We start from the raw sequence: 24806 nt of genomic DNA on the forward strand, positions 1-24806 counted from the left end.
TTTCTACTCTTAATCCATAGTTTCTCTTGCTTTATAATGTGCTATCTTTTGTGGATTTTGCTACTTTTTAAATAAAATTGTATTCCCAAATAGAAAATAAATATACAATATTATATTAACTTATATAACATCAATTTAGAAACACAAATTGTAAAATATTCAGGAGACTCAAAGTTAAAGACCTAATAGGCTTAACTGTGGCATAATCCTTCACTCTATAATCACATGAAATTGGGCTAATGAAAGATTATACAGTAAGTAACAGCCAGGAAACATTCACATGTAGCCTGTGTCACATATGTAACAGTCTTTGTAACTGTGTCACACATGTAACTATATTCTCTGCTTGGTGTCATTCTGAGGGGACATATTATAAATACACAGTTTTTAAAGAAAGGGGTTATCACTACCTCAAAAATGAAAAGTATGAATTTTTTAACAATAAACCTCAAATAAAACAATCTATTAATTTTCTGAAAAAATTTAAATAACTTACATAAGGTCTTATTTTTAATACCTGGTCATAATACCAGCAGCCTAGAGCAATATTTCATCTAGTCTAATATTCTGTTGTTGACATCAATCAGTGGTGGATGTGTCACAGGGTAACCTAAGCACACAGCTTACTGCATATAATTATACACTACTATGCCATTATCTCAGATGACGGTTAGCTATATTCCAAAAGAAATGAAACCAAATCCCAATTCCACTCTTTCCTCTGCAGCTTCCCATATGATGGTGGGAAACCTCCAACAAAAGTATAAGTAGAATATAAGTTAATGCTTTGGTAACATGACAACTGACCAAGAAATTATCATCTAAAATGAAAAGCTACACACAAAAATAGAACCCAAAGTGACCAAAACCTATTATTTGGAAGGAAGATTTCAATGAACTGCAAATCATAATCCACTCCAAAAGAATTACTTATAAAACAGATGTGCAATTTTTAGTTAAAACTAAGGAAAAAAAAAACACTACAATTTCTACCAAAGGCCATGCAATTTTGTGACATATGATACTTTTTTCTAGACAGCTGACAGTATTATTTTTAACTTTGCAGAGAAATGGCTTCACACCTGTTTTGTAATGGTTTTAAACTAGAGATTAGGTTTATTAAATGCTCATCTTAGTATATAAAACTACAATGCAGAAATCTAGGTCATGCTTTAGGAAATACTATTCCCTAAATAATTACAGAGAAAAATGTACTGCATGTTTCAGACATTTAGAGAAGCTAATTCTCTTGGTGATATAGACAGGCATTGATGTAACAACTCTTGTACTCAAGAAAACAGTTCCCAACTAAATCCTCCATGGTATAATTGAAGTTTATTTTCTCTTTCTCTGACCTCAAGTAAATTGGAGAATATCAGATTGCACCATAATACCTCATGTATCTAAAAATCTCTTAATATTTTCTTTTCAAAAGTAGTACAGGTCAATGAACCAAATAGTAGTTGAGTCCCTGGTTCAGTTTTATAATTTCTAGAGGCTATATATCATAGTTCAAGAAACTGATCTCAAAAAATTACTTATTTATACTTTTTACCAAGTATTCCTCCCTAACACAATACACTCTCCCCCACGTACACACACACACACACACACACACACACACACACACACAAATTATCTGCATTTCAGAAATAAACTTTTAAAATTTCAGAAAAAAGTTTATAAAACATGGGACGAGGAATAATGAAGTGCTACCCAGGCACTATTCCGTCTTTAGAATAGGTCATAAGGTGAGCTGTCGCAGAGCCCCTGGAACAGAGCTAAAGCTACAGTGTAGTGTCATAAAATCTCCAGCTATGTCAGCAGTCCTAACAGTCCACGCTGTTCCCTGAAGATCACAGGAAGCCAGAACATACACTATCAGTCTTGAACTTACCTTTACAAAAGCAGCCAAAAGCCACAGAACAATTATGACAGAGCAAGCCTCAAAACAGTTACTGAACAATAGGTCTTAATCTCACTGTAATGACTGTTCACATGGTCGAAAGTTATTCTTTCAATGTGAGTGCAATGTGAGCCATATCATATACTACAAAGTTTAAAGATTAGATGTTGCTTATGGAAAAAAAATGTTGTTGGCTGCTTATTCATATTTTAAAAAGTTTTCTACTTAAACTCCAAAAAATCTATTTCCAGATATCAAATATATTTTAGGAATAAAATGATCAACAATATAGGCAAATGCCAGCTGGACACTCTGGAGGCAGAGGCAGGCAGATCACTGAGTTTGAGTCCAGCCTGGTCTACAGACTGAAGTTACAGGACAGCCTGGGCTACACACAAAGAAAGAAACCCTGTCTTTAAAAAGAAAAAAAAAAAAAAAAAAAAAGGAAGGCAACTGCCTTTACAAGGTCTCAGCTTAGATCATCATAATGAACTACAAAACAAAAGACCAATGAGCAGACTTTATTTCTTTTAGTTCCAGGGACTGGTAAGTTCAACTTCAAGGTGCCAGCAAGATATTGATGTGAGCCCTCTTCCTGGTTTGATGGCCACCTTCTTTCTAAGGAAAAGAATCCTGTTGTGGTTTTTTTCTTATAAGGGCCACTAATCCCATTCATGAGGGCTCTACTATCATGACTTTGTAAAAGCTATTCCTCTACTTACCACCATATTGGAAACCTGAGTCTCAATATATCAGTTGGTGGGAAAACACAAACATTAGGTCCACAGAAGCACAAAAACTTACTACACATAAATAAGTAGTAACAACTTACTTTTATTGCCCACTAAAGCAACCAGGGGCTGAGTTTCTGACTCTTCACTTACTGTCTTCACCACAGAATACCAATCTTCCAAATTCTCAAAGCTTTGGTAGTTTGTAATATCATATACCAAGAGGATTCCCTGTCACAAAAGAATTATAGAATATTTATAGCATATGCTTGAAATAATATGAATAATACTCTTCAAAGTTTCAGATATATCAAGTATATTATAAAATGAAGTTGCTTTTATATATAAATTGATTTCAATTTAAATGAGTTAAGTAGAAACAGTAACAAATAATCCCATTTACAATAAACTATGAAACAAAGATGCAATGCAAGATAGATATAATTTTTTTCAAAACTGTAAGTAATTTCCCAGTAAGATACCTAAAGAATTCTTAGTGAATTCAGGATAAGAAAATTCTATCACAGTAAAGTGCAAAGACTACATACTGCCTCTCATTTTCACAAAGTCAAACATTCAAACTTTTCAATAAGAAACCATATGCTGCTGCTGCAATTTTAAATGTCTTCAAAAATGAAGATTCCATGATGTCCCTTGATAGGCAATTTCAGTGTTTAACACAATTTTCTTTAAATGAATTGTGGATTTCCTCTTTTAGTCCTCTGTGCATTTAGAGAACAACTGGAAAGTATCCTCCTTATAATAACCCCTCATATACTTGAAGACAGTTAAGTAACTCCTTACCAGACGCTTTCCAGAGTAAATAAACGCTATTCCTTAAGGCTGCCTCAAAGGGCCTATTTTCTGTCCCTTTAATCATGGCTATTGAGTCTTCCCAGGACACACTACATAGAGTTTTTTGACATCCTCTTTAAAATGAGCAATGCAAAACTGGATGTGATACTATAATAAGAGTCCAAGAAAAGCTAAATATAAGAGAGGGGTTGCTTCCTGCCTCTTATATATCATATTCCTTTTTAATTTATCCCATTATATTACGAAGGAAAAAAGAGAAGTATATACATACACAAACTACATTCTTGATTGTCATCCAGTTTGTGGTCAAACACTTAATACAAATCTCTGCTTACAGGATAAGTCACTCATGGTATTCATGTCTGCTTCTTATGTTATAATAAAATGACTATTTTGCATCTGCTACGTATCAAACACAGATTGAAATCTTTACACCAGTCCTCATATCTCCTGCAGAGACTGGCATTATCCCCATTTTATGGGTAAATGGTTATAATAACCAAGATGACCCAGATAGATAGTTGATGGAACCAGGACTGTAGCCAAGGACTAAGGACTAAGTATGTTTGCCTGTAGATGCTATACCATGCATTATGCTGACTGCTGGGGAGGTAAATGCTAAAGTACAAGTATGCTAAACTTCAAGAAAGCCTTCCAGGAAACCTAGACATATAAATAGGTTAGTATACAACACAGTAGTCACAGCAAATAATAAATTGGTAATAAGGGTGTAATTCCACTGCGGCTGCTATCAATGTGACATTACTAAATATAGACACTACTGGAATAGTTCATTTCTTCCCAACACATAAACTATAAATGTGAACAACCTTGGGAGCCCAGACAACAGAAATTATAGCAGCTAGTAAATAATTCATTTTGATCACATAGCATTTCTAACATTTTTTGAGTTTATATGAAAATTTTAATTGTGAGTGTATTCAACAACTCACAAAAACTTCCAAAAATTAATTGAGTTTCTAAAATTAGAACAAATTGGATGCTGATATGATCTTCCAGTACTGAGCTTTTATTAAGCCACACTGGCTCTTAAGTCACCTATTTCTTGTTTTTAAAAGTAGATTTCTAGGGAGTAGAGAGATAGTTCAAGGGTTAAGAGAACTGGCTTTTCTTCCAGAGGAACTGGTTCCATTCCCAGCAACCATATGACAGCTGTTATCAGTCTGTAAGTCTAGTTTCAGAGGATCCAACATTCTCTTCTGGCCTATGGGGAAATTGCAAACATGTGATACACAGATAAAACATGCAGGCAAAATACCCATACATATTGGGAAAAAACCTGAATCTTATAATAAGATTCCTGGAGTCCCCAAGATCCTTTTCAGTTTCATTATTCTGTAAGTTTAAAGTCAGATGTGGTATCTTACAGCTATACTCCCAGAACTGCAGAAGCTAGGGCAAGACTGTTGAGTCTAGCCTCTACTGTAGAGTGAACTCTGCAACAGTCTAGACTACAGAGCAAGACCCAGCCTCAAAAACCTTTCTGATCATTGACCAAATTTCTGTTTCCTGAAGAATATAGTTCCAAAGCTGAACTCCAGAGACAGGTACTCCCCAACTTACTGATTTGACCTCTCTCTGTAGGGAGTGATGGTACTGCTGAAAGAGTTCTACCCTTGGATTCTAAGCCTGGACACACCTTTAATTATTCTTTGTGATCTCCATTTAAGAATGTTTAATACAGCTATATAATTAAGAGACTAAGAACACACACCAAATAGCTAATGTGAAATTAGCAATTTGCTAACTGTACATGACTTTTTAGTAATTTATTTTATTTGTATGTACACCAATATTATATGTATGTCTGTATGAGTATGTCACATCCCTGGAACAGAAGATATAGACAGTTGTGAGCTGCCCTGTGGGTGCTGGGAATTGAAGCCAGGTCCTCTGGAACAATATCCACTGGTTTTACATGCTAAGTCATCTTCTTAGCATCACTGTACATGATTTTTATTATTCAATGTCAATCACATACTCATGGTAACTTTGAAGTGTTTAATACTCATTAAACAAAGGCCAATATGTGATAACTAATCCTTGAGATTATGGAACCTTTTGATTAATGCATGAAAATCTTTACTCAAGGTAGAACAATAGCTGAGTCAGACAGAACACATGCAAGTAGAACACATATGCCACCATGTACTGATGGCTAGCACAGTGGTACATGTCTTTAAGCCAAGGATTCAGAAGGTATAGGCATGTGGATCTCCAAGAAAGGTTCCAGTCCATGGATATTTCATAAGCTTCTATTTAATGCCGTTTTACTTAAGAATTATCAGTGGTTGCTTTAGCATTACAACTGCAGACCTGATTCACTGCAAAGGAGATAATAACCTCAAGTCTTCCCTGAAATATTTACATCTAACTCTTTATAAGAAAGCCTGCCAATCCCTATTTTAGACCAATGTGTCCCCATATCTCTCAGTCAAAAGATTCTTTTAGACTCATAAAAATAAATAAACTTCATTCACTAACGTAGCTATCCTCTAACCCAAATATTATTGACACAATTAAACATAAAAACAACTAACTACTTTATCTTTGTTCTTACTATCATAATTATTACTGGATTTGACTTTCAGTGTTATATAGAAATATCTGGAAAGCTGATATGAAAACAAAACAACAAAATGCAAAAGAAACTTTAGGAGTTTTGGCTTCTGGTATATAAAGAACTTTGATCATCATCTCAGTCCTTAAAACAGAAAAATCAGATTTTTTTCAGGGTTCATTAGAGAACTGAGACGGGAGCACATCAAGGAAAGCACAGTAAATGCAGACAGTCACAGACAAGACCTACTTCCCTGGGTCAGAGGATTATCTACACAGTAATGCTGACAACCCGCAATGAACTGTGGACTGACTGAAGCACGCGGGACTCTAAGCAGCCCAGTCTTCAAACCACACCATACTTTCACAAGATTTATCTCCAGGAACACGTAGCACAAGAAAAGGTTCACTCCTGCTTCTGACAAGGAGAAAGTAACCATTGCAATACTCTTCAAAGCATTATATCCCTTGGGTGAAAGAAAGTTTCCAACTTCTGCTCCTCTAGCCAGCCTCTCATTGAGCTGAAGCCCACTGAAAGACTGACGTGTTTTCATTAAAATAAAGACCTTTCCCCTTCTTCCATATTTTGGCACAGTATCAGCAAAGCTTCAAGATAAGAGCAACTACAAGCACATAATTCTACTGAGAAGGATTCTTTCAAACTAAAAATCATTGGTGGGATGAAACAGAGACAATAGGAACTGATATCTCTGGCCCCTAGAACTGTACCTAAAAGGTACAACACATCCAGGGCCAAAGCAACATAAAACTTCAAATCAAAGGCCCATTTTCCTAAATTCTTGTTATTCACTCACTTTGTCCATTTTCAGTAGAAAAATCATTGGGCATTTACTACAGGAACTCTTCCCTGTAGTACAAAAGGATCTACCCATCAATATAAGACACCAAAGACAAAACAAAGTGCATTCCACCGAAATCCAATTTAAGGAACTCATAAGTTTACAGGGCTCACTTACAGAGCTTGGGTGAGGTAGTACTTACAGGAGTACTGGTAGCCTAGATGATGACATCCCCGTAGCTGCAGAGATGGAGTGGCCCTTCAGTTAACACTGCACACTCCAGTACCTTCTAAGACCAAGAGGCCAAGTGCAATTAGGACAGACCTGCATACACATGGCAGACAGGCGTGGGAGGGAGCTGCTGGAATCTCAGTTGAGGATCCAATTGTCCTTTTCCTACCCCATTCTTCTAGAAGAGAGCTCCAACACATCAATAGTCAAAAGCCTCCTCTTAAGGGGGCTAGTCCAAGGAGTCAGCAGCGCTCTGATGGGGATCACTTTGTATCTGCAGCTGAAGATATAATTTCTCAGATTCCTGTGGTTGTAACCTGCTGTCATGCCTCCCCACTGTGATGAACACTTAACCCTCTGGAACCATAATCCAAAATAAACTCTTGTATAAGTTGCCTTGGTCCGGATGGTTTATCACAGCAACAGAAAAGTAACCAATACACCAGTTTAGATTGAATATATTAATTAGAAAAGAAGAAAGACCAATAATATAAGTTCCTATGATAGGAAGCCAAAATAAAGACAATTTCAGACAAAGCAAGAAAAAGGAGTAGAAATAAAAATTAGAACACAAATTAATAAAGTTGAAAAAAGAAAAAATGTACAAAAAAGATTCCTTTAAAAATCAATTACAGGGAAAAGACAGAGTGAGCAGTATCAGACTGAATAAAAAAGTCATCAGTGCTGACATCACACATATCAAGTGGATATATAATCAACTTTATGGCTACGAATATGGCAATACAGGTGAAATGAACCAAATATCTGACATCCATTATCAAAACCATTACTCCCAGAGCCTCTACTACCAGCTCCAGCCTCTAGAAGCACTCTTGGGTAGTCAGCTCCTCAGGAGGTCCCTCAAAGCTGAGTCTCTTGCTATATCAGTCAATCCAGGATTCTCCTGGCTTTCTCCAAAAACTATAACAAACAAATATAACTTTCTCAGATGTGAAGGACATTGTAACTTCAACTCCAGTCCCAGAACAATCCTGGCAACTGTGGAATCTAATTACCTTCGCAATGCTGTGGGTATGTAAGGCATTAGCATTTCTCCTGTCCCAGACACCTTTGACTACCCACAGGCCATCATCTTTCTCCTTTCTTTATTCCATGCTGCCCTTCTCTTTCCCTCCCTAACTCAGCTTCCAGTCGTTCCTCTCCTTCCCAAACCTTTTCAAATGACCTTTGGAAAGCATACTTCAACCTTAAGAAATGCTTCTTTCAATTCTCCAGTGCTTTTGCTATACTAGACCTTCCATTTCAGTTTCAAGAAGACACGACCATTTCTCTTTGTAACGTTCCAGACTCTTCTACATGAATGCAAGGTTACTTTAGGGAGCACTGTCTGCATCTGTTTCATGTTTTTAAATAAGCATTAGTCATTACAACAACTACACACCATTCTCAAGGTAAATAACTGATTGCTGTTTGTAAGTAACACACATTGGTGGCAATACTTCATGCCCTTAATAAGTTTTCCTCATCTTTATTATAATTTCATTATAATTGGCAAATGATACCTTAATTTTAACATTTCATTTTCTTAATAATTTTCCTAGTAACAGTCTTTATTATAATTTTATTTAAATTAGATTATAGTAATCATAGTCTTAATATAAAATATAATTATAAAATATTGAATACATCATAATATCAAAAATGAACAGTTCAGGGCTGGAAAGATGGCTCAGAGGTTAAGAGTACTTGTTTCTCTTGTAGAAGACCTGGGTTCAATTCCCAGAATCCACATGGTGGCTCACAGCCATCTTTAGCAATAAAACCCAAATTATAAAAAAAATGAAAAACAAGAGGTCATTGATTCAGCTTTTTTTTTTCATCTAACCTACAAGAGAAATAATTTATTTCATTTCTTAATTACACAGGGAAATTAATTAAATCATAGATACTATACAATGGCTATAATATAGAACACTTACAATACAGAAAATACTAGTACAATACTAGAATAATACTAGTACAGCAGGTTATATTTATATACTTATGCATTTACAGATACAGAACAATAATAATTAAATAAAAAGAGACCATCAATTTGAGAGGACCCAAGGGAAGAGGGAATAGAAATGACTGAAGGGAGATAAAGAAAAACAGAAATAACATAATTAGATTTAATTTTTAAAACTTCAAATAAAAACATTTTAAAGAAATGCTAGTGCAAGAAGACTATAAATATAGCTATATTTGGCAATTTCTCAATAAAAAAGTCATAGTAAAAGGTCTCAAGAGTCAAGCTTTAGATATAATCTGTCTCTAGCTGTCATGCTGGCACCAAATCATTTTCTTGGTGGTTAACAAGCAGGCTCGTCTGTGTGGGGCACTGATGCACAATAGTAGTTGTGTTCTACCTCACAAATGACTACACTTCATTGAGTTTATGCTCAGTAGAGCAGTGTTTGCAAACCACTTAGATTCCAGGATGGAAAGAGCTACAAAAACGAAACATCCAGCCCTTCCCTGAGGTTTGTTATTAGCCTCTGTTAGCCACAGGTTACAGGGCACTAAACACTATGTGCTGTGTATTTGCTCCTAACCGCTAGGGAAAACAGCCTATAACATCTTACTGAAGACTTCTAGAAATTTTTAAGTTAATTTAAAATCTAGGCATTTAACTAAAACTTATTTTAATTCTTAAAACTAGCTCTTGTCACAATAGCTTAATTCTGGAGGTCAGTTCAATTGGTTTCAACCTACATTATTCTATAGGTCTTTTGCTAAAGTTTAACGTTGCTGGGAGTAAAATGATCAATTTTATCTAAAGCCTAGTAAACTTCCATCTTTCAAATAAATTTCTTCCTGGATACTAATTAATACTTTAAAAAACATCCACATGCACACAAGAAACAATACTCTATAGCTTACTGACCCAGACTTATTTAAGACAATTCTTCTACAATACCGAAGAAAAATAAGTAAGATAATTCTATAAACAACGCAGAAGTCAGAAAACCTCAACCAGAGGTTTTCTAAGTAGCATATTAAGCTAGGATCCTAAAAGCAAACTCCTGAAACACTATGTATGAAGCGCTTATGTCCTGTTAAAAAGTAACTCCTCAAATGTTGGTGTCCTTGGCTGAGGTATATTATTTACATATATTTCAACAGACACGCCTACTGGTAAATGTACTTTTGTATATTCGACATACCTTTTAGGTTTAGAATTTCTGGAGAGCACAAAAAATAGGTTATTACATTATCATTAACGTATGGTAATTTATTTCATCTTCTCAGAATTTCAAGTTTTTAGAACGAATTTCTCAGAAACACTGCATTATGCTGTTACTTAGCACAGCAGAGAACGTGCTTGGTAACCAAGTTGTGACTAAGAAGTCAGCATGTACATCAAGGTACAGCTGAGCATAATGCATTCTAAGAAGGCACATAGCGCTCACTTTCTTCTAGGAAGTGAAGTTCATTTCACCAAACGCAAGTGTTCTCAAAAAGTAAATATAAGAATCCTGGGTACCAGATGTAGTAATGCACGCCTTTAATCCCAGCCTTGGGAAGCAGACAAATCTCTTAGTTCAAGGCCAGCCTGGTGTAAAGAGTGAGCTCCAGGACAACCCAACTACACCAAAAAACAAACAAAAAAATCATATCTCAGAAAAGAAAAAAGAAAAAAGTAATCAAAAGCAAACAAGCAAACAAAAACCTGAAGGAAGTTCTATACACTTCACATTTTAAGCACTGATATAACAATATAAAATATATACTGGCTTAAGGATATAGTTGCATAATATTATGAATATAGTAAATTAGACACCTGAGATAGCATATTTTGTAGCTTTCACTACAATATTTACTTTCATGTAAAAGTAATAAATGTTTAAATAATTTAAATGATACATTTTACATAATTTAAAGTAAAGCAAAACTAACAAAATCCAACTCATACAGTATATTGTATAATTTTAAAACAAAGAAGAATCAACTTTAGTATTATCTGTCCAATAATGCATAAATTACTTCTATTTGTCTACCAATAAACCTATTCTGAGCAGACAATACAGCTCAACAGATAATCCTACACAAAGGTGGAAGGCAAAAACAGACTCCATGAAGCTGTTCTCAGACCTCTACAAGTGCACCATGGCACATGTTGTGCATACATAAACACAATTAAATTTAAAACAGTAAGCTACAGTGAGTCATATATTACTAGAAGAGAGACCATCTCAATTTTTATTTACAAACAAAAATCAAAACTGATATGTGGCCTGTAGATATATTTTATGTGACAAGGAGAAAAAGATCTGTTATTTTCAAATCCAATCTACCCACTCTCATAAGCAAAACAAGGACTGTGGCTCTCTGCATCTTTCTGCCCAGCCATTTCTCTTCTGCCTAATATCTATTTTAAACATAATCAGTTTAATAAGAGACAACAAGGGCTGGGGATGTAGCTCAGTGGTATAGCTTTAGTCTGGTATGTATAAAGCTGTGGAATTAATGTTCCAGCACCATAGAAGAAAAAGCTCTAAACAATTGTAAAAAAGAACCAAAAAAATATGAGCTACATACAGCTTTAGAAAGTTAATACATCTATGCTATTAGGTCATATAATCATATATATAACTATGAACCATAAGCAGAAAGACTTTGCAAAAGAAACAAGATAATGTACAAAAGACAAAGAAGAAAATGTTAAGAGTCAAACCTAAGTGAAAACAACTGCCTCTGGGACCACTGCAAATGATCCAGAATCCTGTCATCTCATTTGTACGTCTCATTATTTGATAGAATAAAATAGATTCCATTTTCCATGCTTACTGATAAGAGCCAAATTGTGTAAAGTTCTGTCTTTATCCTACAGATTCATTTTTATAAGAAACCTAGTTTCACTAAAGCAAATTGTGCTTTCTATACTTAAAACACCAAACTCCAATAAAGCACTATGAACTTGTAGAGACTACCCTCATGTCTCATGATGGTGGAGAAGCTTCAGACTAAAACCAGAAGCAAGAGCAAAAATACAGAGTACATACACAGTAAGTGCCATGCACTTCTACCCTTGTCCACAAACATGCTACAAATGGTATCACTGCATCCTTAACATCTCTGTCAGAAAGAAAAAGCAATCTGCCAAAGCATTTAAAAGGTAATTATTCTTCACTGGGTCTCTTTAAAGATAAAATAATTCCAAAAGAGTTTTGCTAATACACATTTTCTATTGTATAATTTTATTAAAACATAAATTATAGCCAGGCATATAGTGGTTCACATCTGTAATTTCAACTCTTGGTGGCTAAGGCAGAAGGGGACTGGGATGAGCTTAAAGCTAGCCTGGACTACAAGTGAGTTCCAAACCAGCCTGGACCATAGAATTAGATCTGGTTTTTATAAACAAACAAACAAACAAACAAATAAATAAATAAATAAGACATAGCATAAATTACACAAGCATAAATTATATCTGTTACAAGGTCAAACTGCCAAAAAAAATTAGGCAAATATTCAAATGTCATTTATACATAAACTTTCCACTGAAAACATTGTGTTATTTTTATTAAACTATTGTATTATTTCATACATAAAACCATTATCTACTTGTCTGATACAGAATAAGGTTACATATTAGTCTGAATTATAATTATTTAATAAGCCAATTACACAGTTCAAAAAGACAGATATGTAGAAATATATTTTGTTCCTTTCAACTTAAATGAATACTCTTTAAATATTTCATTCAGTTTATTGATAGTAGCCATGAAACCAAATTACTGTATTTATTCAACCTAGAACAGTAGTATTTAGTAAAATAAGTACAAGAGTTTTAAAGCATTTTCCAATTTCCACCAAACCATTGCAAATGTAGTCCGGAAAGAATGAAACCAAAGGACTAGCACATATAAAATCTACATATCAGATAAAAATCAAAATAGCAAGCCAAACCTGGTGGCCTATGCCTTTAATAACAGTGCTTGGGAGGCAGAAGCAGGAAGACCTCTGAACCATAGGTCAGCCTGGTCCACAGGGCTTCACATTCACACCCTGTCTCAGTTGGAGACATGGCCCTGGCTGCTTTTCTAGAGAACATAGGTTTAACAGCCCCCACATAGCAGCTTTACAACTATCTGTAAGTCCAGTCCTAGAGAATCTGATGCCCTCTTCTGGCCTCCTTAGGCACCACATATATGTGATGCCCAGACATATATACAAGCAAAATAAATTAAAAAATTGATCAATTTTAAAAATCCATACACATTAAATAAAGTAAAGTTAAAATTAAAATTCTGTGTTTACATATATATGATGTGTATCTGCATGCTTTTGTAAGGAAAGTATTCAAAATATTAATACAATCATAGAATGTACATCATACCTGTGCTCCATAGATGTATTTATCCAACATCTTGCCACCTATTGTCTGCCCTCCTATATCCCAAACTTGAAGAGTAACATTCAAATTTCCTAGAATATAAAAATAATATAGAATAGGAATACAAAAGACTAACAATCTAACAGCTAAGCACAGTATCACAGAGCACTAAATAACAACAGCAAACTGAAATCTATTTGCACTGTGTTCTGCACATTTACATGGTCAGATATTTAAAACTGAAAACACTGTTGTCAAACAAATGGTGCTGGGGAAACTTTACCTGATATTTCTACAGAAGCATCTTTATTATTTTATTTAATATAAAATAAAATTCAGTGCCTGGCATGGTGATACATGTCTTTAATCCCAGAATTCCATGAGAATCTTTGTGAGCTGGGGACCAGCCTAATCTGGAGTTCTACAACAGCCAGGTCTACACAGTGAGGGAGACCCATCTCACAAAACAAAAATAAAATTTTAAAAAATGCTATATATATTAATTTACACAATTAAGCCTTAACAAAATGATTATTTTCAAAGAGTGAATCAATATAAAACATGTTTACAGAGAAAGAAAGATACTTTCACTATGAAGATAAAAGTTTTATACAGCAACCTACCCAATCACTTATGACCTGCGCTGTCACGGGTTCTAAACACACTATAAAAATGTACCAATCATTTCTATTGAAATGAAGTTTTAATTTGAATGTCAGCTGTTATATGTAAAGGTAAACATAATATTTATGATTTCATATTTAATCTCTAAAATATAAATGCTAAAGAGCTCTTTTAAGAGTTCAAACAGTGATTATAGGCAAAGTGTATTTCTAAACTCTATAATTCATACCTGTACAAAGTTGGCTGATTGAAACAAATTATTATGTGTCCTTTAAAGTCTTCCTAATAATCTAATGTTCTATCTCATACAAGCATTATAAAAGCTACCAAGAACACCAAAAGGCAATCTCTGAATTCATGTATGTATTTTACAAAATATTGACATGAACAGAAATTAAATAAACTTTTCTCTCTTAACAATACAACTAATTATTAAACTACAAAAGTCAAAGACTATGTACAAAACTTTTTTCTCATAAAATTATACTGTTTTCTCAAAAGTCTGTCCTGGTACATTCAGAATGAATCACAAATTGAAAAATGTTTTAAATAAAAATTTAGAAACTAAAAAAAAAAAAAAAAAAAAAAAAAAAAAAAGAACTCTCTTCAAAAATAAATTTTAAAACCATAAATTTTTAAATCAATGTAAAACACTAAAATCTGAGAATGTCCATTCCACCATTTAACTATAGTCTAAAAAGAAAGCACAACAGTAAATCAGTCATCAAAGTTTTACACTTAAGCTTCATTTCTGTGGCCTTGTATTACAAGATTTCCATTATTTAGATGTAGATCTGTCCCATGTGCTCCAGGGCAGAGATGTCCAGGAGGAACATCCATTAGCACTAATGAGAGCTCCTGAAGTTTATCGCTGTGGTCACGGCCATCCATACATGCAGCTCCAGCACTGTGAGTTATGACCAAAACATTCTAGCTCCATTAATTTGAAACCCAAATATCATAGACTATTAGCCAACAGACTGCATAAAACCAATTTTTTACAATTCTAATTTTTATGAAAACCAAAGCTAAACTCGTCTTTTCTGAAGCCACCTGAAGTCAGATGGGGACAAAGCTAACTGTTACTAGAAAGGTATGAATGAGGTTCTGAAGCCTGCACCAACAGGCAGCAGTCTTCATTTCACTTGCAAAATGAACTCCTCAATTTATAGCAAAAGACAGCGCTCCCCAATAGTAATGCACACAGAGTAAAATTTCAGGCCACACATTAATAATTACTAAGTATTTAATCCCATTTCCTCAAGGCCCAATAATCCCTACTGCTTAAGCCTGCATCCAAAAATGATGCTTTTTCCCTCTCCCTCTTCTTTTTCATTCTGATATCCAGAGCCTCCTAAATTACACATTATAAACAGCTCTGCTATAACTTCAGGAACAATCTTTACTGTATGCTTCTAAAGTCTGGTGAGAGTCACTTGAGCAGCCAGCTCAGATACTCAATTGCATCTAGAGGATTTACATCTGTGTAAGAAAGGAATTTTAAAATCTTTCTCTTTCTGAATACTTTTTATTTGCTTGCATTTTATTTTCTTAAGATATAGATTCCAGTCACTAAGAAATAAAATCCCCCTAGAATTATTAGTAACACATAACTTTAATTGCAAAAAAACTAGCAAGAAAAATTACTATGGCTTTTATCTTCAATGAGTAATATTACCATCATAGTTATTTCATATTCTTAGAAAAATACTTTAACATCTACATTTTAATTTTAGGCTTATTACTATACAAAACTAAAAATAACATGGATATTTTGTACCTGGAGACCAAAAATAACATAAAACTATGATTCAAACTTATTTACCTTTAAGTTTTGCCAGCATATCATGCAATAGCTATTATATTTTCAATATAATATAGCTATAAAGCTATACAAAAGATGCTCAGTTAATCAACATAATATTTTCTAAAATCAAAATGCCAACAAATAAAGAACATTAAAGAATCTGTCAGCATTCTAATCTCAAATGCAAACTGCTATAAAACCCCTGTCTTCTGTAAGAAATGGCATGTGACTAGGGAAAAAGATTAGATGAAGTGGCATTTATATTAAAAGATAAAATAGAGGTAAGTTTCACTTGTCATAAGTCAAAGCCACCACAGGGATTCAACAGTGACCTTGTATAAGTACACTAGGTGCCTCGGTTAACCTTACTGAAAGTGCTGCATAGTCACGAAGGAACTCAAAAACACAGGACTCCCCACTTCTTGTGCCAAAGACTCAGAAATCCTTTTCACAGTAGAGCGAGCGCTGTTTACTGGACTGTACCACAGGCTTCCTGAAGGTATTTTGACTAAGGCTCTTAAGAAGCACTATCAGCAGAATCTCTGACTAATAGATACACTATTTTAAGAAGCAAAATCTGCACAGTGGTTGCATCCAGACTATACAGCATACCAGATCATGCAATACACTAAAATGCATGAGTATCACAAAGTAATGACCTTGAAAAGATGCATGAAGAAAATGTGAATAAATAGACAGTGACTAAATTCATAACAAATATTAGATTCACATGCTATGCTACATTAGTATAAATTCAAAGAATCTTTCCTGTGATGTTTTAGTTAACAAATGATACAAATACTAATCATCATACCTTAGACATTACAATGACTTAAAACTGGAGTCAGAGTGTGCAGAGTATATATTTAATGTTATATAGAATCATAATTTTATATTAAATCAAAATATACTAAAATAATTTTTAACTGAAATACCTGTGATAATTTTGAATCCATTAAGTAACTAAAATATCTTCTCAAAATATATGATTTTTTCCGGAATTCTACTCATCAAACTTCATAAGGAAAATTAAAACATACATTCATTAAAAACATATTTCCTAATGCCATTTTTAACCTAAAATCTTTCTAAATCTAAGCATGTTATAAATTTGTATTTCAAAAATATCAATAATATCTTACAAAGTAGTCACGGTTTTTAACTAATTGTGCAACAGTTCAGAGATATCATATATATAAAATATCCAAAACTATCTTTTGTTATAATATTAATATTTGGGTAGGTTTTTGTTCCTGTATTTCAGCCTTTCAGCTAAAAAAATTAGAAAATTTAAACAAAACTAAGAGGTAACTTGGTGCTTTGACTAATTAATCATCCCAGGAAGAGAACTATTTAGGCTCTCTGTATCCAACAACTAGAATCACTGAGTCAGGCTTGGGCAATGATGTTTTCAGTATGTGTCTATGCATGTATCTAGTCTATTAGCAACTGCTTACTTCATATGAGCAAGTAAAATGATATTTCAATCTTGAATACAGGAAAATAAAATATAAATGAAACAATGAACATACTACACACATGCTTCTCATTAAACCTCTGAACAATAATTGAGTAGTAGAAAAATTAGAATTTAGATTTTTTTCTCATACTGTCTCACCTAACCTATTTTGGATTGAGATCCAATCATAAACCATCAAAAAATATAATAGGAGATAGTAGTAATGAGATACAAACAATATCTAAAGTTGCCAAAAGCTTTCCTTAACTGCTCTATAATTTTTATAGGAAGTTACCAATAGATGGGGAATTAATCCTAATAATACTGAAACTTACTCACATTTCAGTATAGGAATCTGGTATTACAATTGCGACCACTTAATTCACAGAAGAGACAGTGATGGTTTGTGAAAAATCAATCAAGATAATACTTTTAATAGAGCATTTGAAATGTCATTTAATCACTGAAATTAAATAGATACATTTTAAAGCTCCAATTGTTCAGAAACAAACCTAAAACATAAACCACTCTCTTTGTGTTATTATTTCCCTGTATTTCCCACAAAATGTGCTGCAACTGGCATCTAAATAGTTTCTTTGCATGGTGAACTGAAACATCGTGAATGCTCAAACTGTACTTTTATGAGTGCCTAGGGACCCTAAATTTTAGTGGTCTATTAAATGCCAGCAATTTCATGCTGCCTTGCATAAGACAGCATTCACATATTAGAGCACAGAAGTTCCACAGCTACATTATACTTCTCTTCCAACTTCCAAACAAAACACTGAACAGAAGCTAATCAAAAGAGTATTTTCAATGCCTTCCCAATATTTTTACATCATTAATACAATAGCAGTCAACAAGTATATAGCATTTAATTTTTTAAAGCTTTCTAGAATTTTATAAGCAACTATTGTTTATTCTCAAAAAAAGAAAAGTGCAGAGTTGCTATTAACAGCAATAGAATAGGGAACTGTATAAACATTTTCTTACCCCAGTGGACAGTATACGCTCACACTAGTTGCTAATGATAGATAATTTCAGGTAATATTCCTGTGAGACTTATATAACCTCACACAGGTAAGGTTCTATAGTCTGTTACCTAGTAAGGCTGCCCTGTGAGCGAGACCTACACAGTCTCATAGGTTTATAGTCTCTCACCTGGTAAGGTAATCCTTCTCAAAAAGAAATCCAGTCCTATCGTCTGCTTGTACTGCTTCCCAAATGTCTCTTGAGCAAAACACGTAGCTAAGGAGGTCTAAAAAAAAAAAAAAAATGGATGCACAAAACAGCAAAATTAATTTCTTTGTTTAAAAAATGTAAACATAAGAACACCTCTAAACTTATTAAGTAATACTAACATGTATACTTTAATGAACTCAACAAACAACTTTTTGCAGCTCTAATCAGTCACGAGGTTGGAGACTCACCCTCCCCAGGAATACTGACTGCACTTGCAATAACCAGCAGAGGAAACAGTAGCCTAATCTAATCAGACTTCATTAGGCATTCTGATTCTCAAGCTCCTTCTCCTTGATGGAAATTAGACTCTGAGAATTGTAAATGGGAACTAAAGCAACAATATAATTAAGATCTCAATTTTACATATTGCCTTAATAAACTTTTTCAAAGAGCTCTTAAGTTTCCTTCTAAGGTTACATGCTCTGAGGATAGCTGTACTATTAGCTAATAATAAGAAACACTGATTAAGGAAGAGAAAGCTACTTATAGAATTTTTTTGGTTTTTCTACAAAAATCATTGTGTTCATTTTTCTCTATACTTAAGACATCAAAAATAATTACATAGAATTATCATGATAATGTGTACCATTGAAATAAAAGGGCTAGTATTCTAAGATTAGAAGGAAACAGGCAAAATAACTATTATTTATCTGAAGACAGTGCTAACAAATCACAAGATATTATAAACAAAAAATCCATGCATGTTTAAAAAAAAAAAAAACCTCTAAATTTCACTAAAGGACTCCAGGGCTTTCCTTTAGAAAGTCATTTCCTATCAAAGCCAAGTGATATTGCTAGGGACAAGTGAAATGATTCTAGACTCAGAATAAGGAATTTCAAATGCACTGCTGTTACTTGAAAGCCTATCCAAAGGAGAGAAAGGAGGGCACTAAGTCTCAAGACAGGCTGTCAGGTTTTTTTAGGTTTTTTGATTTCTCTCTTTTTTTTTCTTTTAATCCTGTTTTATTTTAAAAGTCAACCCTTTTTTAAAAAACTAGGATAGTTAATTATGATATTAGAACAGAAGTTCTAAGGAACCCTTGGCCATATTTCAAGTCCTTTTAGCAAGGTGAGTTACATTTCTTTTACACTAGGGCCGTATTTTTCCCACAAAGGACAATTTGCGCACTCTAACTCCAAACTTTAACATTCCAATAATGTAATTATAATTAATGTCCAAGATTTTTGCATCAAACTTTATATGCCCCAGTTCAAGGGAACACCAGGGCCAAAAAGTGGGAGTGGGTGGGTAGGGGAGTGGGGGGGGGGAGGGTATGGGGGACTTTTGGGATAGCATTGGAAAGGTAAATGAGGAAAATACCTAATAAAAAATATTTTTAAAAAAACGATTTTTGCATCAAGTATTCATTGAGTACTTCCATATGAAAGATGTTCAGGCAAACACTTAGAAATAAACTCACTGCATGGATTATATCACTGAAGCTCGTAACAGTAAAATGAGAAATCAGAACGAAAGACGGAGCTATGTGGTTCTTAAAGATCTTCTGGGTTTCCGTCAGCTTTAATTACCCCATTGAGTCTGGCAAACACAAAGCACCAAAGTATGTGCACAGAGGCTCAGTGGTCCAGAGAAAAACACCACTGCATACAGTTCTGCAAGCGTTCCAAACGTTTCACAGAGGAATGGTCGAAATATTTAAAACTCAAGAAAATAAAGCACATGCACAGCCTATTGTTGGGGTATTTTTCTCTTTCATTTAAGATTCCCTAATATATTGCTTTTATATTCAGTAATATTCAGAAATGGATACAAGTGTGAGTGGGAGAGCACAAAGCCACGGAAGAATAACAACAAGACAAATTTTATTTGGAAAATGCAATAATGAAACCTAATAAATACTTCATTTTACTAAAAACAAATATTTTGAAAGATTCTGAATAAAGTTCTTTCCTTGAAAACAAGATTTCCAGATTTTTAAAGCCCTGCCCTCAAAACTCTAAGGCAAACACAAAGCCTCAAAATCACAGGACTTCCAAACTCAAAGTAATGAACTGCAAAATGTCTAAGTCATACGCCACATATAGTAGTAATCTAGGTTCTTAAATCATTGACATTTTGCTATGAAAATGACAGAATCAACGGTGTCTGTGGGAGGCACTTCCTCTTCAGTTCTTTATACTTAGTGTCATTTTTCATATTCAATAATTTCTCACAAGTTTCTGTTTAAATGGCCTTCTTAGAGTAAACAACCAGCTACCATATCCAAAATATTTCTATTAGCTCGCTGATGTGTGTATATACGGGGTGTTTGTGTTGGTTTGGGGAACGCTCTTTCTCCGATCTATACATTGAAATGATACCAAAGAAGTATCATTGCATTTATTATGATAACAAAAAGAATATTTTGCTTCAAAAACATCTTAAGAAAATGTGTAATTAAATTGAAAATCTGAAACAGAAAGGAAAGACATAAAAAGCACATGGCTCTAGAGGGATAAACGAAGCATCTTTTCCATAAACTGCTACTGGTCTTCCCAGTGCTGTTCTTTATTGCTTCTGCCTGTGGGGACAAAATGCTGAAAGCTCAACTACTACAAAACTGGCAAAGAATTAAATGAGGATGCAAATAAGAATGAAAAGTGAGTCTGAGTTTCACCAAAGGGAGTAAAAGAAGCAGACAGAGTGGAGCTCTTAGTAACCTGAGAGGTGAGCACAGAAAACAACTCCTGCTGTGGTAAGAATGGAACACAGCTAAAGTTCAGAGGCTCATCTCTGAAGGCATAGAGAAGAAAATGTTATGACATTTTAAATATATTACTTAAGAAGATAAAGGCTGAGTCAGGGCAACATAAAAAGATCACTCATTCTTCAATGCAGAGTGACGACCCTAACTCAACCATACAGAAGAGAAAAAAATTATACATTGTTCAACACTGGACAGAACTTTTAACAGAGGTGAAAACTAATTATACTAAACTGTCAACAAAGGCAAAATAATGTATGACTGTCTACATTTTAAATATATATAGAAAACAATTAATAAATTTCAGCATGTATTAAATATTAGCAGACAGATGAGTAAAACTTAAGAAAATATGTCAAATATTTTAAATACTTGATGAGATATATTTAAATTTTAAATATAAAAATAATACTAGACTTAATAGGCAATCTGGAGGTCTTTTAGATAATAGTATTGAAGTGTCATGGTTTTAAATGGAAAGCAAGTTCAGTTGTTCACTGAATGCAAATGAATATATGAAACAAAAACACAATGTGTGGCTAAAAAGAAAATCTAAGTAATGAAACCTATAAAAATATTCTAGCTTTTGTTGAATTAAAGTTTAGAAATAATGCTGATGTACAACAATTTGCTTCTTCGAAACGTTTAAGTGCACTTCCTAAACAGAAGCAGCCAAGCTCTGTTCTTTGCTCAAAAAAAAAAAAAAATAGCATCACATTAGACTGTTTTCTTCGGGACAGTGCTCTACGGGCAAGTATCCTGGGAACCCAAGGAATGGAATAACAGAAGACTCCAATTTTTGCAATTAGAATGAAACCGTGTGTAGCGGCCCTTGGAGCCCAAATTTCAGAACCAAAGCACGAAAGCGTGTGCAAAGCTTCCTTCCGGGAATGATGCAAAAGCTGTCACCACAGAAACCAGGTCCAACTCCAGCGCAGTCCCAGAGGCGGGAGAAGACGGGACGCTGGCAGGGGCAGAGGAAGAGGAACTTAAGCTACCTTCCCCAGGAGTGCTGCGACAGGTGTGAGGGCGCCCGGAGAAGCCGGCATGGCTTTAGTGGGAAGGTTAACCCGCAGTCGCTCGGAGACGCTAGGGACCCTCTCCCTAGAGCAAGTACCAGGCACCGAGGCAATGTTTATCCCATGTCAGTTCACAACTTCGGGTCGAGAACTTGGACCTAGGAGGCAGGGGACTAACTGCCTGCGGGTCCTCTCCTGCACGCGCCCATTCATCCCAGCAACCAACGGTCGCAGAAGGCTAGGCTTTAAAGTCCCTGTGTCCCCCGACATCCTCCTGCCCAGCACGGGAGCTCAAGAAATACCTATTGAATGAACCCTTGCACGGACGGGTGCTAAGAATGGAACTAAAGTGAGAGAGGACACTCAAGAGGCAGCTAGCGTGTGGGGAGGGCCCTCGGCCAGAGTGCATCGTCGCCATTCGTGTGGGTCCGGGTGGTGGCCCCCACCCCAGGAGCTGGCCTGGTCCCGCGGGCCGGCTGGCGGGCGGGCGGCGGGCACGCGCACAGGGCGCAGGCGCGAGCAAGGCCGCGGCCTGAGGCGAGCCAGGCCAAGGCTGGGGAGGACGCAGTGCTGGACAGCGCTCCGCTCCCCGAGGGCCCGACACGCCCGACCCGGACCACGCTTTCTGCAACCCAGGGAGCCGGGTCCGCTGGAGGACTGACCTTCCCCGAGGTGCCGTCCCCCAGCACGACGATTTTCAGTTGCCGGTCCTGGCTCTCCTCCTCAGAGTCTGACATGGTGTCCGAGGATGCTGGCCTGCCCCCGAGGTGGAGGACGGGAAAGAGGAGGCCTCCGGGGGCGGGGGTGAGGAGGCCGGCGGGCTGCACGAGCGGGTCCCCCGCCCCGGCGTCTCCTCCGCCCTGAAGGAAGCCAGGGAGAATCACTCACCGGCCGCCATCTTGCCCTCCTCCCCTCCCCCAGCAGGGCTCCGCCCCCCGGAAAGCCCCGCCCCTAGCGTCACTCAAAAGACGTCCCGTCCCCGCTCCAACCATCACACTGCAATGGGGGAGTACGTAGACGCAGACCGGGCGTCCCGGTTTGCTCGTGGGGAACATTGGCTAGGAGACAAAAGCAAGTTTTTTTTTTTTTACAGTGAAGTGAAACCACATTAGAGAAGAGTAGCTCTCGGGTGCCCTGTCCTTCTTTCTTGTTTTCATGAGGTCTGAGAACATAACTCACATGATTGATTTAGTCCAAGGGGGCGGGGACATGGTGAGGTTTTGTTGCCATGGAAGCCTGGAGCCTGAAAGAGGCGCGGGGGCGGGGTCTGTTTCTGGGCAGCCGGGGACGCTTCGGGCTGCGCGTGCACAGGATCCTTCCTGTCGGTGAAGGTGAGCACCCACCAGGAGGTTGGTATGCTAGTGGAGCTGCTGGAAACTGCTAAGGCCACAGCTGAGGGGGAGACATTTAGAGTGACCTGGGGCTCTAGTGCTGGCTCCTTTTACCCTCTTTAACTCTTCGCGTTCTAAAGACCCAGACTCTAATTTCATTAGTAAGACAGAACTGAGTGAACCATCATAGTCTTTACCTCTGCAAGCCTCAGAGTGGCCCTGGAGCCCTGGGGTTCCCGTGTCGTTAAAACAACCTTCCATAGTAGGATCAGGGCCTCCTTTGCCTGTGTTACCTTCAGGATCTCACAAGTGTAGTTTGCTGGAGGAAAATTGTTGTGTATGAAGTTCCAGAGAATGATGCTGCTATATAAAATGAAACCAGTTGTGTGTAACAACAGTATTTTAAATATCTGTGACAAGCTAAGAGCATTTAAATGAGAGTTTAAATATTTAAAGCCATTGTTTGTAAAGTAAAAAGGGGAAAGATCTTGTGTATAAGACTTGAACATTTCCAAGAAACAATCTAAAGGAAAATAGAAGTAAAACACAAAATACAAAAATGTCATTGGATTCTCAGGTACAGCATTCATAACAGGACCAGGTAGTAGACCCCTGCAAAGAGTAAACAAAAAGTTGTGAGAAGAATCCCAGGCATTTTATGAAATCAGGGATCTTTGCAAATACAACACTGGTTTTAACATAGCTTTTCGGGATTATTACAAACTATTTTAATACCTGCACATTCAAGGAGTGTGTTCATTCATGAAACACCTAAACTATAGATGGGTAACATCTAGTCCTTAGAATAATCTCTCATAGTTTCTCACTGCAAATTCCAACTAACTACATCCTAATACCATTGCTCTACCATGTATGACTTCTCAGATCAAACCAAATCTCCCCACACTAAAGATGTTTAAGGTGACTCAACAATGCTTAATCTTTCAAGTATCAGTGATCGTTGCTTTCTTCACAACACTTCTGAGCATTGAGGACATAGAAGAGAACAAACCTATGGGACTTAGTCTGAAGGGTGTAGTAGTAGACTACATCACGTAAAGATATCAAGGTCTCCTTAGCGAATAGTAGCCTGTGTAAAAGATGTAATTTCCAGATGTGATTACAGATCTAGTAACAAGAAGACTATCTAGTAAGACTTCAATTCATTCACATATATCCTTATAAGGAAGAAATGGAATCTGAGTTGGCTCAGAC

The 24806-nt window shown here is 36.0% G+C and overlaps 1 protein-coding gene across 7 annotated transcripts in view; it reads right to left on the minus strand.

The window, feature by feature from the left end:
- Rab28 (RAB28, member RAS oncogene family) overlaps positions 1-23211 on the minus strand; it is an 83221-nt gene extending 60010 nt beyond the window's left edge. For 3 of the 7 annotated variants that reach the window (NM_001310590.1, NM_027295.3, NM_001310589.1), the window contains exons 1-4: positions 22923-23197; positions 18456-18552; positions 13408-13496; positions 2739-2868 (exon numbers count right to left, since the gene is read on the minus strand). In NM_001310590.1, the coding sequence (NP_001297519.1) occupies positions 2739-2868; positions 13408-13496; positions 18456-18552; positions 22923-22997 (391 nt within the window). In that variant the 5' untranslated portion in view covers positions 22998-23197. Of the gene's footprint in view, positions 1-2738; positions 2869-13407; positions 13497-18455; positions 18553-22239; positions 22492-22562; positions 22710-22922 lie in introns of those variants that run through there. The other 4 variants (NM_001310592.1, XM_017320585.2, XM_006503651.4 and 1 more) reach the window with 4 other exon arrangements.
- Between the last annotated feature and the right edge of the window lie 1595 nt (positions 23212-24806).

Source organism: Mus musculus, chromosome 5, assembly GCF_000001635.26.
Source record: "Mus musculus strain C57BL/6J chromosome 5, GRCm38.p6 C57BL/6J".
Taxonomy (NCBI): domain Eukaryota; kingdom Metazoa; phylum Chordata; class Mammalia; order Rodentia; family Muridae; genus Mus; species Mus musculus.